The sequence below is a fragment of the Pempheris klunzingeri genome, chromosome 8, assembly GCF_042242105.1.
Source record: "Pempheris klunzingeri isolate RE-2024b chromosome 8, fPemKlu1.hap1, whole genome shotgun sequence".
Classification (NCBI taxonomy): domain Eukaryota; kingdom Metazoa; phylum Chordata; class Actinopteri; order Acropomatiformes; family Pempheridae; genus Pempheris; species Pempheris klunzingeri.
This window is the reverse complement of record NC_092019.1, coordinates 3,279,547-3,299,116: the sequence shown is the minus strand read 5'-3', so window position 1 is coordinate 3,299,116 and position 19,570 is coordinate 3,279,547. Positions and strand designations below refer to the sequence as shown.

Below are 19,570 nucleotides of genomic sequence, written 5' to 3'. Positions count from 1 at the left end.
ACCATACAGTGCACTATAGAAGGAGTTTTATTGGTTTTGACAACTTATCGTCAACTACATCCCGTGCCCATGCCTTCCCACAGAAACACTCATACACACAATTATTCCAGACTGTCTTTCTGTCAGACCTACAGATCTTTATGATTGATCAGTGAGAGGCTTTCCTATATCCGTGTCCTTGACTACCCTGCACACTGCGGCTGTCAGGTTCTCTGAATCTGAAATCTATATCAAGGAGCTCGACAGGGATCCAGTTGTGCCTGTTATCAAAAATACCCCCACATGTCTGTTGTTCTCATTTAAATTGTAGCCAGGTGGAACTAATTTTATCCTCTTAAGACCCAAACTCTTGTTTGATATGCATTTTTTATTTCTCCTTGCTATTTGGGCTTATTGGACCCTGATAAGTATAAAACCTAAGCATCATCTTTTTACATGGTGTAGTTTTAGAGAAAAATGATGTCCACATATGTGGACAATCGGTCTTAATTTCCAGAAAACACAATAAAGTCACCTTTGTGCAAAACTCTTTATTTCCACCCTGAACATAGCAGTTTTTTTTCCTGACTGCTTTTGCATGTATTTATAACACATACAAAACATATTTTGAACATGTTTTGAAAATCACGGTGCAAAAAACAATATGAAATATCAACAATTTTGCCCACATACATGTCCATACGGCCACAGCTAAGCAGAATAAACTTCAGGACTGACTGTATTTTGACATTGGAAGAACAACAACTCCATTTTAATTCCTAAGGAGTCAAATATCGCTGCTTTTCACCCCCTCTGGCATCTGATACCAATGCACAAGGCACCCTTTAGCGTATGAGACGCCCTTTCTTTGTCCGTATGAAACATATGATTCTCTCTGGATTCATCACTATGAGCAGCTTCTTTCATTTTGAGTCTTTTTTCATATTGTTTGATGCAGCTTTAAATGAATATGGTATTAATGTTGCAGTCCGCTGTATTCTCAACTAATTTGGTATCACTTTCTATCGATATATGTATCAATCAGTAGAATATTGTTTTATATATAATTGAAGGTTACATTACACTCTGCTTCTCATAATATTCTCTTATTCTTTATTCACACCTGCATTAAACAATCAGTTAAGAGACATACTTGTAAATATTCCTCATTGCTGCAAACAAAGCACCTTTTTAAATCGATCAATCAGTACACTCGATAAATAACTTAAAACAGGAGAAAATGCAGCCCTGGATATAATCTAAAAGATGTCTAAAATGACAAATAGTGAAATATACTGCTATCACCTAGTGAATATGTATTTAAAGGGTGGAAATAGCTAATTGTTTTGCTATAATAAGAAAAAAACAAAGAACTATTGATCATGGCATTGCTGTCTGTGGCTCATCCCTGATAAAGTGGGGTAATGAATGACTGCAGGTGTTGGCTTTTTTGTAATTAATAGTCTTATAATTGGACAAATTAATGAGCTGGCAGATGAAATATGGGAGCAGACATGTGAGGAAAACAGTAGTCTCTCAGGAAGAGACCAATCTGAACTTGCATAATGAAGAAAAACTTAACTAAATCACTGGTACCCTCCCTCCGTCTGCCTCTATTCAACTTGTTGTTCTCAAGGGCCCGAGTCACAGCCATCGCTCTCAGTTTGCAAAGCAAACAGTAACAGCTGATAGAGATTTCTCATTGCGGAGATAAATAGAATCAGTGTAATCCCATTCCCTTGTCTGATCAGATATGAAGTCTAATTCATATCTTGTCTCTTCTATGTCACAGGTTCGTCTGAGTCCCGGGGTCGACTGATGCAGCCATGGGCGGATTGCTGGATCTTTGAGAGCAACCTCCCTCCTCCTTATCCTCCACCACATCCTTCTCCTCTTCCCCCTTCTCCTCCTTCTGTTGTTCTTCTACTCTACACGACCAGAAGTTGAGTCCCTAAAGCCAGAAACCAGCCATCAACCTATGACACCTTCACCTTCCCCTCATCTGCAAACCATGACAAGCCTTGCTTCTTTGTTTCCTGGCCAAGCGAGATGGCCTCTCCCAGTGCTACTCCTGTATTTTGCCCCTCTGCTGCTAATGGAGGGTTGGTGTCATGCAGCCCCCTCAGGCCCAGAATCGGACTCCTGCTCCACTTTAGTCCAGAGCCGCTTTTTCGGCTTCTTTCTGTCATCATCAGTGTTCCCCACCACACCTTGTTCTTGGACCCTGCAGAACCCTGATCCACGCCGCTACACCATCTTCATCAAGGTCACCAAACCTACCAAGGGCTGTGTGCCATCACAGCTCCGCACCTTCCAGTATGACTCCTTCTTGGAGACCACACGCACCTACCTGGGAATGGAGAGCTTTAACGAGGTGGTAAAGCTGTGCGACACCTCTGCCCCAGTGGCCTTCCTGGAGGCCGGAAAGCAGTTCCTCCAAATGAGGAAGGGACCTCCTCGGGTGGGCACGCCCATTACGGACAGCGACGGGGATTTCAAAACAGAGTACTTGGTGGTGGGAAAGCGCAACCCCAGCATGGCAGCCTGTCAGATGCTTTGTCAGTGGCTAGAGGACTGCCTGGCCTCCAGCACGTCTAACAGGCCCTGTGGCATCATGCAGACTCCATGTTTGTGCTGGGACCCACCGCCGCAACTCAGTGAGGGAGATAGCTGTTATCACAATGGAGTTTACCTGGAAAACTGTTTACCCAGTGTGAAAGAGAGTGGAAAAGATCCAGAGATGAATGGTGAGTAGGAAAGCTTTCATGTTTGTTTTACTAAAAAGATGATGAAAACTATACAACTAGCAAATGTCCACTTGCGGTCGTCATCATTGTTCATGTTCATCATTGTTCATAGATCAGCATGGTTTAAGGTTGATGATTGTGTCTGTGTCTCTGTAAAACAACAAGGAAAGACGAGCCTTGCTTTTAAGAGACTACATGAAGAAATAGATTTATTTTTGTTTTGTTCGACCTCAAAAAGTCCCCCTTCGAGTTTGGTATCCTCTCAGCAAAATGACACAGAAATGGCGTCTCCAGCAGCAATCAAGTCGGTGAAAATGTGTGTGATTTGTGAGGATAATTGTGTGACATTGGCTCAAAAGCAAGTGGGCCGCTTTGGCTGAAGTAGAAGAGAGAAAGAGGGACAGAAAGAGGCAAATGGAAGGTTTAAGGTTTCATCTGATGGAAGCAAGCTCAGTGACCTTGCAAGGTCGACACCGTATTCCGTCCTCTCTGCGGTGCAGGGAGGGACACTCGATCAGCCTCCGGGAAGCCTGTGGAAACAGAGGAGAATCAAGTGCTGATATTGAATAGCTCTGGGGATGCTCAGAACAGGGGTGGGGGGGTGGGTGAGTTGGGGAGTGATGTAAAGAGAGACAAAAGAGGGAGATAGAAGGAGCTAGGCAGAAATGTGATTGGATAAGAGCCTGTGGCTTGAAGTCTAATTGTCTGCTGCTTGATCCCAGCTCCCCCTCCCTTCCCTTGGCAGACAGGATGTGGCCTGACATCTCTATCCTGGCTTCTTCAGGACTATGGCCAGAGGGATGGAACATTTCTCAGCTCCCCTTTCTCCCCCTAACCTTTCCACCAACGGTCTCACCCGCCTTCCTCTGCTCCTCTCAGTCACTTCCCTAACAAGCCTGTGGTCTTATTCTCTTGTTCCTCCTCCTCCTCCTCCTCCTTTTGAGCCACCATTGCTGCCTCCCCATCTTTCCCTCCCCAGGCTGATAGTGGGCTGATACTGAGCCAGTCGTGGGAAGCCAACCAAGCAGAGAAGATGTTGCAGTGGGTATCTCCTGCCTCATCCTCCTCCAGTCTCCAGAGCGGCTAATATCCCCTCGCCGCCCCAGCCTCCTCTCCGCTAGTTATCGCACTTATGTAATACCGCTTATGGTGCTCAACAGCGGGGTGTGGGCTGTTTGTGCCTTAAGGTGTGAAAAATAAAAAAGAAATATACCATCCACTGTTGGCGTGTGCAGAGATAGAAAGAGAAGGACGCATTATAGCTTTTCTTCTCCCCCTATGTGCTTCAGCCCACACGGCTGAAGCCTCTCCTAGATGATAATCCCAGGTTCAGAGTAAACCAGTGGCGACGGAACCCTATGATGAGCTCAAATGGAAAAGGCCAGCAGCCTGTGAATATTTGGCTGGATGGGTGACTGGATGGAGTGAATTGGGGGATGAAGATAAAAAGTGGATGGGGAGACATAATGGATTCTGTGTGGAAATAGGTCGGGGAGCCGGCAGTTATGGCCCGCTGTGCAGTGAATATGGGAACTGAGGGGTGATAGTTGTGAGTGATGAATGTAAGAAAGACAATAGATACAGAGACGAGAGAGATAGAGGAGAATATATGAGAGTGAAGAGGCTGACAAGAGCTGAGGGGGGGTGTTGTTTGAGCTGGACAGAGTTTGATGAGGATAGATAACGGTTTCTCCGGTTAGGCAATACGCAGCTGGGCCTGTTTAGTCTGTGCAACTTCTGTAACTGAGGAGGTCATAGATTACAGGCCGACTCCCAGCCCCCTTCTCTCTTTTCGCAGAGGGACTGATGATCCCACACAGTAGCAGATGGAGGGGTGAGACTTGCCGTCAGCACTCAGACTCAGCTCATGTCCATCTTATGAGGGCTAGACAATGAGTTTGGCACCTTTTTATAGGAGGTGTGGAGCTCTGCCTTGTGCTCAGCCTCTCATCAAATGGTCCCGGGCATAAAAGTTAATGGAAATATGATTCAGAAAAGAGAGCACAGTGCAATTTTCTTTGTCCAAGCAGCTTATCACTGACAGTGCAGAGAAAAGTTAGATTCTTCTAAATGGCAACTTTATATTAAAGCCACTATGTTTAGAATTTGAAAGCTTTTCTCCCGTGCCCCCTAGGAGTAGCCTGATTATCAGGGCGAATTGTCTTTTCATTTCATTCTGCCCGACGACATGTTCATTTTAACCAATTTCTTAGCCCAGTGTCCCTGGTTATACATCCATATTGGAAGATCGATGCATCACAAGTTACCTCCAGTTCCAGTGTTCGGTGCCACTGCAGGAAGTAGTGGGTGTAGAGGTGTGGGTGGTTGATGGGCAGTATCTGACTGCCCTCCAAGAAAGGTTGGATCCAATCATAGATCTACAATTAATGCTGCTTTTTTTTATCAACACAATTAAAACAATGATTCCCTAAACCTAACTGTACCATGCTTTCCATTTGCAGATATCACAGAAAACAAGAGTTGCCATTCTTATCTGACAATTGGATTTGGTTTTCTTTTTTGAGGTTTCATTGAGGATTTCATTGAGGATTGAAGTATTCACCTCACTATACTGTACTAGACTAATTTCTCTACATCTATATGGAAGCTGTGGTAAATGAGGTCAGAAGTGATCGATGGAAAAAATTGATTTAAGAGTTATTTCTCTATGTAAATGTGTAACATCTTGTACAGCCTATAAATTGGGTTCTTTGGGTTCCTGGTCGGCTTTGTATTGATTAATCAATAATCCCTTAATCACTTTCAAAAACTTAAATGTTAAAGAAAACATTAACTGACAATGTGTAAAGATGGACTAGCAGCATTAGTGCATTGTCTCTATTAATAAATGACACGCCTATAAACCCTGTGTGTATATGGAATGATGGTTTAAATGGTTTGGATTAAAATATTGATTTTCAGATGGATGGGGTCACCATGACCCTTATTAATAATACAATATCAGATGTTGCCCACTGAGTGTGGTTGACCTCTGGTATGACAGATAAGGTACAGCTTCATTATCTGTGTTACTAAGTCAATAGGTCATCAATAGGAAGAACTTAACCTGTATTGATTCTAATATGACCTTTTGATGAGAGGGTGCATCACATGTCTGCTATGTGTTTTATCAATAACATAAAAGCAAATATCACAGAAAATGTTTCATCATGGGATATTTGCAAAGAGCTGCTTCATTCCTTGATATGGTAACTGCAGCTAATGAGCAGGAGCCCATAGCTCACTGTGTGAACACAGCGTCTGTGCCGTGTGAGAAATCTTTAACCTTTAAGTTGAGAGGACTGGTGATTTCAGGGCTATTTTTGGAATGTTCTGACATTTAAATGGTCAAAGTTAAAGGTGTTGGGACAAAATATTGGCCGGTGATAGCTTCAGTCCAGAAACATTGTCCATGAAAATCCATTTTGGTAGACCTCCAATGTGTACTTGTGCATGCGTGTGTGTGTGTGTGTGTGTGTGTGTGTGTGGATGTGGTGTGATTTGTGTCACGAAATGTGGTGTGGCACGGAGCAGGAAAGGATTCATGTGTTAGCCTTCAGCAGACAGCAGGGAGGCAGTGAGTGATTAAAGGATGGATCAGAGATGTGAGGAGATGAGAAGGCACATGACTCAATTCTAACCAAAGAGACACGACTGTGATAGCTTCCAGAAAGAAACAAAGTGAAGGTGAAGGAGGACAGATACAACAAACAAACCCACAATTCAATGGGATCATCTGGGGCATGACCTTGGCTGCACGTCATGCACTTTCACTTTCAGCGTTGGAGTCGTTTTCAGGTGTGACATATTTAATAAAGCTTGGAAAATAACCAAACAAGGACACAGTGTCACAGCCTAAAAGCACTCTGCAGAAGGCTCAGCTTGTAGCACTGTCACCTCACACCAAGAAAAGGTCCAGATTTGAGAGTAACATTGCTGGATGGGGACTCTCTGTGTGGTATTTACATGTCGGTACGGGACATACTGATCAGGTGAACTGTGAACATCAAATTATTCATAATTCTGAATGTGCATGTCAAACCTTTATCCCAACGGCACCAACAGAGCAAGGTCAAGAATCACAGCCTTCCGTTCGCCTGGTGCACAGCTTAGTTTTTTTTTTAATGTAACCTTCATTTAGTGTTTAAGTGGTCAGCAGTCGAATGCATAATGTGAAGAAGGCCAGTGAAAAAACCACCGCAGGATGTATGAGGCCTGTATTGTTAATCACAACATACTATGAAATAAATAGTTACTCTACCTTGTTATGCAGGGCTCTATAACCATTTATAGCAAACGGCTACACAGTTAGACCTGGTGGAAGAGGCTCTGCTGTTTTGAAGGAGGTCCCAAAGAACCCTGAGTACTCTGCTGGAGAGCTAATCCCCTTAATAAACAAACACGAACATTAGATCTTAGTTAAATGAACAATACCAAAAGCTTAGCACATAAGGAGGAGGTAGGGTTGGTCAAGGGAGCAGCAAATGGCACTATGAAGTGTCAGCAGAGTAGTCGGACGTGAGGTTATAAAGTCGACCTTGTACACCTGTATGAAAATGATTAAATGGAACCAGGCAGCTGGTAGCTGAACATCTAAAGACTGAGCCAACTGTGAAGCATGAATAAACACAAACACAATTTGAGTGTTTGCCAAAACCTAAATGAAATCCTTCATATACCAAGAAATGTGTCTTCATCAATAATTTCATCATAAGTGGACCCTGACTCTGGCCCAATGCATGCTGGGATAGGATCTAGGATAAGTAGTTATAGAAAATGGAGGGAACTGTCTCTGCTGTCTGTCTCTTTTCCCGATTGTGGTTCTCTGGAGACTGTGTTCTGTAGTTACAGGTACTTGAGCAAACAAAGATGATCTTGTCTACTCTGCTTTGTCAGGAACTGTCAGCCCCCCTCACAGTATACATATTTCTTTTTCTATCATGGCGTTGGACCCTGGGGAAAAATCCTTACATGAAGCACACTATATTCTTTTCCTCTTCCCCCCCCCCCCCCCCCCCCCATCGCTTTCCTTCTGATGCTTCCAGTTTTCTCCAAATTTGAGTCAGGACAGTGACAGTGTTGCAGCAGCCAACAAGCTATGACTAGTCTGCCTGTGTGTGTGTGTGTGTGTGTGTGTGCTGTGAAGGTCCCTGTCATGGGGAGTCGTGTGTCAGGTCCAGGCAAGAAGCACTGCCAACAATATCTCTGCTTTCTTTTGTTTTCACCTCTGACACAATCAGTGAGCTTTGGTGACGACTTTAGTGACTGATGCACCAGCTTGACAGAAATACATTTAATTAGAGGACCTAAAGAAGTATAGTACAGTATTTATAACGGATCACAAAATCTGTGGTGTTGGCCAGAAAATGTCAATGATGATGTGTTTGAGGTCACTGAGAAACAAACTGATACATAGGTTGTCTACCAGAGAGCTCTGACACGTTTATTTTATGCTGTAAAATGTCTTAGAAATGTGACTCTAATCCATTTATTCATCAGACTTCTGCTCGTGTCTGTGTGTCTGTGTGCAGTCTGTGTTTGACTGACATCGCAGTCGCTCTCCTGTTAGTTTTGTGGCACTTGTTAGGACGTGGCGAGTTAAACTTTAATCATTGTTGTTGGCGGATGGTGTCCGATGACCTGATATGACTGCCTGCATAGCTCTGGCCCCCCCCTCACCCTGAGCTGAGGTTTAACTAGCCAGCATAACTCAAAACACACAGGGCCTTAATAACCAAATGTAAGGGTTCCTTATCAAACGTCTTTATCTATTCAATGTGTAGATGTATTACAATCCTGGTCCGATACACTTCTGTTTGCCAGGGCTTGTTAAGAAATCCAGTGCAGCACTGATCTCCACTGCAATAGTTATTTAATTCTGCTTTATCAATTTATTTAACATATACATATGATGCATGGTCTAAAAAAGCGACAGTGTGTGCGAAGAGGAAAGAGGGAATACTCATAAACACTCCTGACTTGCACTTTCTTCTCCAGCTGCTGGCAGCTGGCTGCGGCTGAGGAAGATGAATGTGAGCGCTGTGTCTCTCCCTGCAAGCCTCTGCCTGGCTGGACCACATTGTTGCTAAACTAAGGGCTTTCCAACCAGGCTCCACAAGGAGCACTGAGGAATCCTAAAGCAAGTCTAATGCATTAGCTCCTCGTCACACTCATACTGTATGTGTGGACACGCACACCTGCGTGCACACACATATGCACTATGAAAAGCGCCATCACACACGCATGATGAAATGTCGCACCAGAAAATGGCACATACACTGGTGCAACCACGCACTGGTCCCTCGTGACGGAGTGTGGGTGGCTGACTTAGGGAGAGAATAAAGCTGATTTATTTTTTTTTCTATGAGAGCGTGTGTGTGCGTGTGAATGATCTTGTGTAAAGAACGAGGTGTGGTATTCACCGCAGGGGGCGCCATGTGAGCAGGAATAAACTAAAGAGAGATGGCAGTGCGATGCGCCGTGCTGGTGTAGAGGTCGCTCCACCTGCAGGCAGCCTCGCCGCCTCTTTGGGAAGTTTTCATTTCATTTCTTATCTGCGGTCATGACATCTTCACCTCATCAATGATCAGTGTAATTGTTGGAGGTTGTTGTCTGTGAGGACACGTATCACAGTTTATTTCCAAGTCAAATCAATGTGATTGACAATTTTCATTGATGTATTTAAATAAGTGTTAGATAAAGCTGGGACTGGCACTGCACCGTGGGTGAGCTTTTTAAAAGGATCTGAGCTGGGGTGGAGAATTTGGCACAATTACCGCTTTACCACTGTGTTTTCTGTTAAATGGACTGCTTTGTTGGAATACACTGCTGCTGTAAGGGAGGAGGGGACAGTTGAAAGCATGAAGGCCCAGCATCCAGCCTGTAGCCACACATGTGGGGTCAGACATCAGCGGAAGCTACAGATCGGTCTACAGACAAAGCTGAAGCCTCTTTACTTTCTTACCCAGTAGTTTGTTGGCATGTGTACTATTTTTCGCTGATGGAGCGCTACTCAAATGGCACAAAGATCAGGATCAGGGCTATTCAGAGCTTGGTCATAACTCGGTGTATCAGCAAAGCCTCTGTGCTCTTAAAGAAAATATCTGTTTTATGGTCAAATACCTGCAAAACTAATGGTAATCCCATTAGCTGCAGCTTTACTTTGGGTTAATGCTAATTGATAAATGCAGCCTGATGTCAGCATGGCATTTTGGGATGGCCTACAGTATACCCAAAATAACAATATATAGTGTACCTAGCTAAGACGTGTAGTAAATAATGTAAATAATAGATATAAAATCTATATAAAGGTAATGAAAATGAAGCAAGTTAAGGTTACTGTATTAGTTTAGGAGCTCCCAGCCTCAACTTAGCATTTTAAAAAGTTCAAGCAGTGACCTCGCCACTCGTGAAGTTTTTGGCCTTTGCCAGCTCTGCTTGTTCGTTGTCTAAGGACTCATTCGAACTTAAAGTAAGTGTGAAACAAGTTGAAGAATTGTCTTTCTCCTTCCTCGAGGCTGCCCGTCAATGGACAGCCTATCTCAGGTCCCTCTCCACGCTGCCTCGGGGTTTATTAAACATTCATGCTTTAATTAAGCAATTTTACCGCTCGTACTTACCAGGTGATGATAAAAGCAGTGCTCCAGGATGAGCACGGCAAGCTGACAAATGTATATGTGTGTGTGTGTGTGTGTGTGTGTGTAAAAGAGTCCCATGTGAGAGGCCATTAATTTCCCGTCGTAAAGAAAAGTGTGAGGATTAGAGAAAAGACAAGTGGAACTTTTTTTTACCTCCCTCATCAGTCATGTGTGACTGCAGGAGAATGGTCGGCGGATGATGTTAGGACGCGATAAGGATCCCAGTGTTTTTTCTGACAGGCAGCTTGTCAATGTTCTCCTGTTCACTGCCACTCTTTCTCTCTTTTCTCTATTTTACACTTCATCACACATTTATCTATTTTCTTTTTCTCTTTTTTTGGAGGGATCGGTAAGGGTCAGGGAGATTTAAACCCTTTTTCCCCCTCAGACTGGGAGACTGCAATGTATCTTGGAAGGAGAGTCTGTGTTCTTGTTGCCAGTCTCCTTGGCTGCGAGGACATTAAATGCTAGGCCGACTGTCTCATTGTCGTTCTTTAGATTTGATGACTTGGACAATGAAGATGAACTACTTGGAGCACACTGAAATATACGAGTTTAGTGCTGCCGTGCCAGAGTTGGAAGGAAAAACTGTCTATATATGTGTGTGTGTGTGTGTGAGTGTGTGTTGTTGCATCCATGTCCTTGTTAAGAGCAGGCGGTGGCTCTGCGGGACGGCTGTAAAGGCTTCTCTCCTTGGCGGTATCACCTGGAATGACACCCAGAGGTGACACACTGTCAGAACAGTCACCCACGCAAGGCATAGGACTCATACACACATACACAGATACACACCCACAAAAAGCTGAGCGGATCTTGGCCAAAGCCTGCCAGGTCCGAGAAAAGAACTCATTAGTGCAGACATGTTCCATGTGCTTTTCTAACAACACACACACACACACACACTCACACAAGCACGAAATACAGACACACTGCAACACACAGCCATTAGACCTTTTCTCTGAAGTTTACACATTAATAGATCACTGTCTGAAGCAAAAGTTCACCTTTAATCGCATTAACACAGTTAAAATGATCTATAAGGGGTGTATCTTGCAGAAGTAATTTTTTTTTTTTTTGTGGCAATTTTCTAGATAACTGGCCAATTATAGACAGTGAGACATCGCTGTGGTGTTTCTCACACAGCTGCAATGGACTTTAATTACATTGCAAACATCAGCAGTGTCAGTCCCTGTAAACTGAAGCCTCTTTTGAGGGTCACCTCTTAAGTTGTGTCTCGGAACAGACTGAAGCAAATGTTAATGTCGCATTATCCGAGAATAGTTTTACCACCAGACTTGTGTTTATTAGCCGAAGACATTTGATGTAATGACTCACTGTTAATATCTAATTGTTTTACAGTGATGGAAGTGTGGACACCGGTAAACAGCGATAACAATGTAGGAACAAATAGTTGTATGTCCCATCTACTTCCCCAACTATTCTGATAACTGTTTTTCAAGATAATTTTACAAATAATAACAATTCAGTCCTCAGGCTGTGTTCAAATAACTGGCCTTGCTGGATGAGAACTTGTAGGATAATTTTAGCCTGGTAACTGCACGTTAGCTTAAATTAGTTAAGCTACATTTGAGGAAGTGGGTCCTATCTGTTTCTCTGCCATTCGTCTGCAGGAGCCTTCTCTCCTTCATATCTTCCTGTGTTGAGTCATAAAGCTTGGAATAAATTCAAATGTGTTGCTCAAGTTAACACATTTTCCATTTACACAGATGTCCTTCTTCGTGTCCACTCACATCTTTGCACTGACTTTGTGTGTAATCACAGTGCATCTAAAATTCATTTTGAGTTCATTGAACTAGTAAAAGGGTTTGTGTCCTTAGAGGCATGAAATTTAACAGCAATTTCATCTTTTCATATTGTTAAAGTTTAAAGCGGTCGAAGGTCATGGAGTTATACCAGAAACATTCATAGTCCAGAAATCAGGCCACTAGTTGTTGAGATATCTGAGCGTGTCTGATGGACAGATGGGATTCTTCTTATTGCTCTTGGTAATTCGAAATATACACATTTTTATTTACTGTTTTTCGTTGATAGAAAAAGAATAATATCAAGTGAACATTTGTCTATACACTATATATCTGATCCTTGAGATTGTCTCACGGTGTTTTAGAAAATGTAGGAAACCAGTGGAGAAAAAGTAGAGTGGCTGCTGAGTGGTGCACACCAAAGAACATACTTGAAAACCAATTTCAACAGATGAGACACGTTGCTAATGAATTATTCATTTGTATATAGTGGGATACAACAAAATGATAGTTCAATTCTACAACTCTATTAATCTACCACTTTGGTCCGGACCAAAATGTCCCTACAAATGCAGAGTGGATTTATGTGAAAATATATTAATTTTTCTCAGATGATGAATCCAAAGTTCTTTAGTGAACCCCTAACTTTTCATCTTGCGGCACCAAATTTTCAAATATTGAATAAAATATTGCAACATCTACTGGATGAATGGTCACAGAATGATGTGCAAACATTCATGGTTCCCAGAGGATAAATTCTTTCATCTAGCACCATCATCAAGTCTAGTACATACATTTACTTGCAATACTTAATATATATATAATTAGCTGTACTTTATGTTCAGTGCTAATTGGCTAATGCTAACATGCTTACATGCTAAACTAACACAGTGAACATGGTAAACATTGTAAACATCAACATGTCCTTGAGTACATGTTGGCGCGCTCATGATATCATTTGGCTCCAAGCACCACTGTGCCTGTGTGCAGCCTCACAGAGCACGGCTGCAGACTCTTAGCCTTGTTATACATGAATACACCAGCAATACTAAGAGACAGTAGAGAGATCTACTAATGATGGTATCCCCAAGATACAACACTTGCCATACTATGCTATTTAGCCTTCAGTTGTATAGCATAAAATAGTGTATATATATAGTAAAAACATAGTTTGTGACCTGACACAAGCAGGAAGCCTGACTGTTATGTGAGCTCTTGTTCTCAACCGTAGCAGCTCTGGAAAAGAAAAGGACGTTTTCTTAATCATTCTTGGCTTAAGTATCGGCTGCATGAGCCTGACTCCTATATGAACTCTTGTTTTCTTGGTCATTTTTGAATTAAACAATGGGAACATTGTCTGGCAGGAGAGAAGGTCACGTCTTTGTCACTTTATTGTGTGATGTCCACACAACTGTGACCATCAAATTCCATAGCCAGCAAATGGAGAGAGAAAGAGAGAAATATATATATAAGACTTGCAGCAAAGGAAGGTCCCTGGCCAGACTCTAGCCTGGACTGTTGTGTTTATGTGGTGTGAGTAATCAAAAGTCCATCAAACTCACTATAATTATCATTTCTACATCTAACCAAGCCATATCTTTGTAATACCAGTCAAACTTAATTACAAATAACAGGAGTACATAATCATCATAAGGAATGTTTTGCATGTATCTCAAGTCTCTCTGTGCGATAATCAACTTCGAGGACCTGATTGTCTTTTCTTCTTCTTAGTTTAGATTGATTTATTTACTCTCATTTATTTCTCATCTAAGCATCACAACACGATTAGGGTGTGCCTTCTCGCAGTTTCTCATTTAAGAGCTTGATAGACTTCTTATCTTTTCATTGCTTTCATATCCGCCAAAGATTATATTGCTCTATCTAATCTCAAACGAAAATTACAATTAATTATTTTTGGGCATTCCACAGAACACATTCTTTTATTGCAGCTCAGACGCCCAGAGGCTCGACTGAGAGTAAATCTTTTCAGTCTGCTTCAGCTAAATCAAATTCTCTCCCCCTCCAGATTTTAGCTCCTCTCTCAGCGTAGTAGTGTGGCTGAAAGAGCTCGGATGAATTATCTTTATCTGTGGTGTTAGCACTGTTGTGCTAATGCTTGTGCTTTCAATTTGGGAAGTAAATCTGGTTTTAATGCTTTGATAGTTTGATTGGTGAAGGTTAAAAACTATCCTTGGACGCAGCTCTGTGGCTGCTGACATCAGCCAAATGCATCATCTGTGCTCAGTTCAACTCTGTAAGGGAGGTCAATAAAAAGGAGGGTGAGTTATGAGCTGGAGACAGAAAGCATCTTAAGGCAAATAACCACCACTCAAAGTAAAATTCTGGTATAGTTTGAGGAAAGCATTAATCCACACTTTTTCTTTTGCTTAGACTCGGGGTTTGGGCTACAGTTAAAGTTCCCCCAACCCTCCTAAAATATAGTGCACTGCCACACCAGCTCCATAAAGAAATCCCACTTTGGAGAGGAAGAACTTGACCTCAGCCCCATCCAACATGTCTGGGATGAACTGGAGCCCTGACCATGACTTGGTCGTTATCATCCAACCTGATGCTCTTGTGATTGAATGGGAGCAAATCCCCAACATGTGGTAGAAAGCCTGACACCAGAAACGTTGAGTCAGTGATCACAGTTTTGGAACGAAAGGGCCAGCGGTCACACATTTATGTAACGCTCAGGTGTCCACAAACTTATGACCATGTAGCGTATCTCTCACCTAACTTGACTTTTGTGGCCTTTTGTACCATATTTATTTACTATTTTAATCATGAATAATAAATCAGTACATTTATCTTTATGTATTTATAATGATCTCCGTCTCTTTCACACAGTTAGGCATTAATCTAATTAATTAAACACTAATTGGATCAGTACTTGGTATCTGCCGATATCCAATGCCCAGGTATCAGGATCGGGAATGAAAAAGTCAGATTGGTGCATCCCAATAATACACACACTTAGAAAGCTACTGCTGGTGTTTATCTCCTGTGTATAATCTGTGAAAACATGTCAACCATTCTGGAAACGTTGTGAAATTTAAATCCAACTCATCCACTGAAACCAGTTTTGGAATAAGTGTGTTCAGTGTGGGTTTGCTGATGCTCTTTTACAGCAACACCCTCTTAACAGTTCCACTCATAAATTAAAATAACACACACAAAGTGTCAGAGTCAGTCATTGATCGTAGACAATAAGCATAGCACTGGGTCGGCTAAAGCTTTCACTCCAAGGTACGTGAGTTTAAAAGTTACTCACGAGTTTTAAAGTGTTTGACAGTCAAATCATTATTTTCTCATGATCTTAACTGATATTTGCGTTCCTCGCTGTGGTAATGGTTGGGCTCCCTTGGTTCTTAGTAGATTTTACTTTGACAAATTTCATTGGAAAACAATTGAGCTTTAAAGATATAATCCAAATTTGTGAGGGTGGGGGCCAGATAAACTATCAGTGGGGCCCTTGGGCATGAAAACCCATTTCCCATTCCTCTTGCACTGGGTGTATTGCTTTGTAAATAGTAATTAATTTGCTGTAATCTGATTATAAAGAGTGCAGAAAAATAAAGCTTAACTGCTGCGTGCTGTTTAAAGTCTGCATACACTATAATGTAATCACACCTAGGTAACCATTTTTAACATTTCACATGAGATGAAATGATTAATGGTCATTTAGATGTCCTTAATGCATTTTCAATAGTTCATTATGACTTTAAGACCTTGTCCTGAGTGTCTGTGATTGTAGCTGATGAAAACTGTGCAACTCACTTGTCTTTCTCCAGGTTCTATTGACCTGCACTGTCAGATGTACAACATGTAAAGTGATGGAGAGGATTCTCTATTCTGGAGCATTTTATTTCAGTCACTGAAAAAGATAATGGTTTATTTGAAAAATAAAAATGTGAATTGAATAGCAACACTCAAAAGGCCATCCAAGATGTGCTCAATCTCCTGAGCTATTACATTGTTTTGTTTTGTTTAGTCTTTTTTCGCTCATCATGCAGAAATTCTGTCGTTGCAGGGTATTGTTTGCCTCAAACAAAATGAAAAATTGAATTCATAAGTCCCTTTTGTCAGCTTTCACTCTACTAAAAGGTAGAAATGTATTTCCATCCATTGTGGTGGGTCCCTTTTGTAGCACAAGAGCCTTAAGAACCAGAAGGCAGCATAGCAGGTCAGCTGTTTTAAATGCTCTCTAATGCCAGGCAAAGGCCTTGCTGCTCCTGCTGCTGTGAGCAGAATAACAGTTTATGACAGACTCACTGCATAAAATGAAGGATTGTTCAGCTGCACACAGAATAGACACAGTCTATTTGGGTGCATCTACATAAAAACATAATGACTCCAGACACAACTGATCCAAAACAGGTCAGTCAGCATTTACTCCTCTAATGTCCCACTCGTTTCACACAGTTTAAAGGCTTATATTCGGTACCATCACATGTTCTGCTGTGGTAGAATCTGGCAGGAGACTTGTTGCGGATGTTAAATTCCTCACAAATGAAAGGAAATGTTCCACATACAGGGGATATAAAGCTTTGCCTTGTTTTAGATTCTGAGGTGTGAAGTCTGGCCAATTTTTTTCACACACACCAGCCTCCAATTATTACTAAAAAGATTCACATGAATATAGATGGAGTGTTTACAGCTTTTTGTTTTTTCCACTTTGGGGTAGAGTAGGCTGTCTTTTGCTAATTTTATTGAGCATCGGTGAAATTTGTAAAAACAGCTTTGAGCACATGAAGATGTAAACCTTTAAAAAGCAGGTCACAAAATGTAGAGGTTCAAATAAAGGTTCCCAGGTTCCTATTACAGCCCAGCACTGTAGTTTTTAAAAAGTGTTACTCAAACAGGGCAAAATAGAAGAGTTGTTGACCACTATGTTCAGCCGCACATGAATACACTTCTGTTGTTGTAATGAGTGTTTATGGCGTCAGGACAGTGGGCATCACAACCACACATGATGGTGTAACAAAGCCATGGGCATTAACATGCTGCTGTAACAGCTGCTGTGCTCTTCCAGTTTCACTCTTTCCACCAGATGTTGGGACCTGCCTGCAGGGATTTGCTCACATTCAGCCACAAAAGCATTAGTGAGGTCCAACATTGACGCTGGGTGATAAGGCCTGGCTCGCAGTTCATCCAGTTCATGTGTTGGATGGAGTTGAGTTCAGGGCTCTGTGCCAACTCAGGTTCCTCCACACCAAAGTAGGAAAATCTTATTATATACATTTTCTTAGGTCCAAGCTAAATTTCAAGTGGTCCAGAATTGCTGTATCTGTCCCGTAGAAATAGTCTGCTATTCTCCACAGGGGGAAAACACTTGAGTGACTTAATAATTATGATGTCTTAATTTGCCTTGATACCAAAATCACCCAGAAAAAAAAGGAAAACGTAAAATGAATTGGATACCTTTCATTTACAGCTGCCTCAAGGTCTTTATGCAAGGTCTCACTTTCCAGATGAACATCTTCCATTATAACTACTAGAACTGCTATCTATCTATCTATCTATCTATCTATCTATCTATCTATCTATCTATCTATCTATCTATCTATCTATCTATCTATCTATCTATCTATCTATCTATCTATCTATCTATCTATCTATCTATCATAAATCTAAAGTTTTTTAGTATATTTTTGTTCTGGTTTTAACACTCTTATTTTTCTTCTTTGGGTCTCCTGCTGACTCCTGCTGCCAAATGTGTTTGTGTTTTTGTCTGCTGATTTTGGACTACAGGACACAGTATGTGGTTTTTCTGTTCCTTCTTTTGTAGCATTTATTTATTTTTTTTTTGTGAATGAAATTTGTCCACACATGATGTAGATCGGGAAGCCTTGTGTTGGGAGCTTTGATTATTATTAAGTCATGGACAGGTGGCGTTCATCAGAGTTGAGGTAAATATTTGACAAGTTTCTGCAGTTATGAGAATTTGTTGAAACCGACTTGTATGTAACCATGTATGTAAATTTAATGATGATGAAAAAAGAGAGGTTTTGGATTTTACAGCCTTGGAAAAGGGTCAGGATTAAACCATGAAAGATTTCTGTGTGGATGATATTTGTGCAGAATGTGAAGCTGTAAAAATGAAAGCTAACTAAACTTAAAGCTAATTTTTATCAAGAGGATAGGTCACACATGTGCCTACCAAAGTGGAGGTGGAAGCCACGAACCTCCATCTGCATAAATCTGCAGCTGTACGTACATCACCTACAGTGACCTGCGAGACTCTTCCTTCAAAGCCCACCAGGATTAACCCCCAGCAGCCCCCTGCCACCCCCTCATCCATCTCTCTCTGTTTCTCTCACTCTGTGTCTCTGAGTCACAATGCAGTCACCATCCCACACTGTGTGGGGAGACAAGGGCTTCTGATGTATGAGAGTGTTATAAAGCGTGGGAAGAGTAAACCGCATTGCTCAGAGATCTGTATGTGTGTGTGTGTGTGTGTGTGTGTGTGTGTGTGTGTGTGAGAGAGAGCGTGCTTGCTACTGTTTGTATGTGTGCCAGTGGATTCAATGCTTACAGGTTAGCGATCTCTGGACGCCTCTGAATATATTTCATATACCGTAGCATGCCGTATGGGTTTTAAATGGAGCAGTTAAATGTGCTCCCGAAGTAACTTAGAGAAACACTGAAAAGAAAAACAATGACGCATTCATCATCTGTGGAGTGAATGAAGAAGCTGCAGAAGGCTAAGGACACACCAGAGCACAGCGGGGGCGATTTTCAGTCTTAATAGCCATGAGGGGAGGTTGAGGGGGTGGGGGATCCACTCAAGTCCATGGAGGAAATAGGTACGGAGACTCTGGCAGTTCCCATAGGAACACTTTAACCTGATGCCCAGAGAATAGGGGGTACTGGGAGGAAGACAACCTGTAAACAGCATCCAGCAGAAGTGAAAGTACTTCTCAGCAGCTCCTTAACCACCGTGGAAATCAACAGAAACACAAAAAAGCAAGGCTGAATTTAGAGCCCGGCTGGCAGAGACTTCCAAAATAATTGCACTGAGTTGTTTGACAAGCAAACAGGCACGTGGAGTTGTGTGCCCGCATGCGCAATCTCAGTGTGAGCACTCAGGCTTTATCAGCACTCATCTCCGCCAAAGATGGATGTGTGTTGAGGAGGACAAAAAACAGTAAAAAGCCTTATTTCTGTGGGCTGTCAGTCAGACTGGAGAAAAAGTAAGAAAAGCATCTGATCCCTGTGGTGAAAGACCTTTTGAGCCTTTTCTTATCGTTCCCTCTGAAATGGGGCATCCATCTTCGGAATTGAAATGTCTGGTTGGCTGACCTGCACCTGAAACCAAAGAGTGGCCCACATGATATGTATTTATAGACAATGGGTTTGGGCAGAGAGTTTCAGAGATGGTGCTGCTGTGGAAGGTGAGGGGTGTAATGGCTTGTGCCCCCCCCCCAGCTGATAGGGTTAA

The 19,570-nt window shown here is 42.1% G+C and overlaps 1 protein-coding gene across 1 annotated transcript in view; it reads left to right on the top strand.

Moving 5' to 3' along the window:
- Positions 1-1,990: 1,990 nt before the first annotated feature.
- Positions 1,991-19,570, top strand: part of adgrb1a (adhesion G protein-coupled receptor B1a) — a 91,998-nt gene continuing 74,418 nt past the window's right edge. Inside the window, exon 1 of the mRNA XM_070835008.1 lies at positions 1,991-2,726. Within this exon, the coding sequence (XP_070691109.1) occupies positions 1,991-2,726 (736 nt within the window). The remainder of the gene's footprint in view (positions 2,727-19,570) is intronic.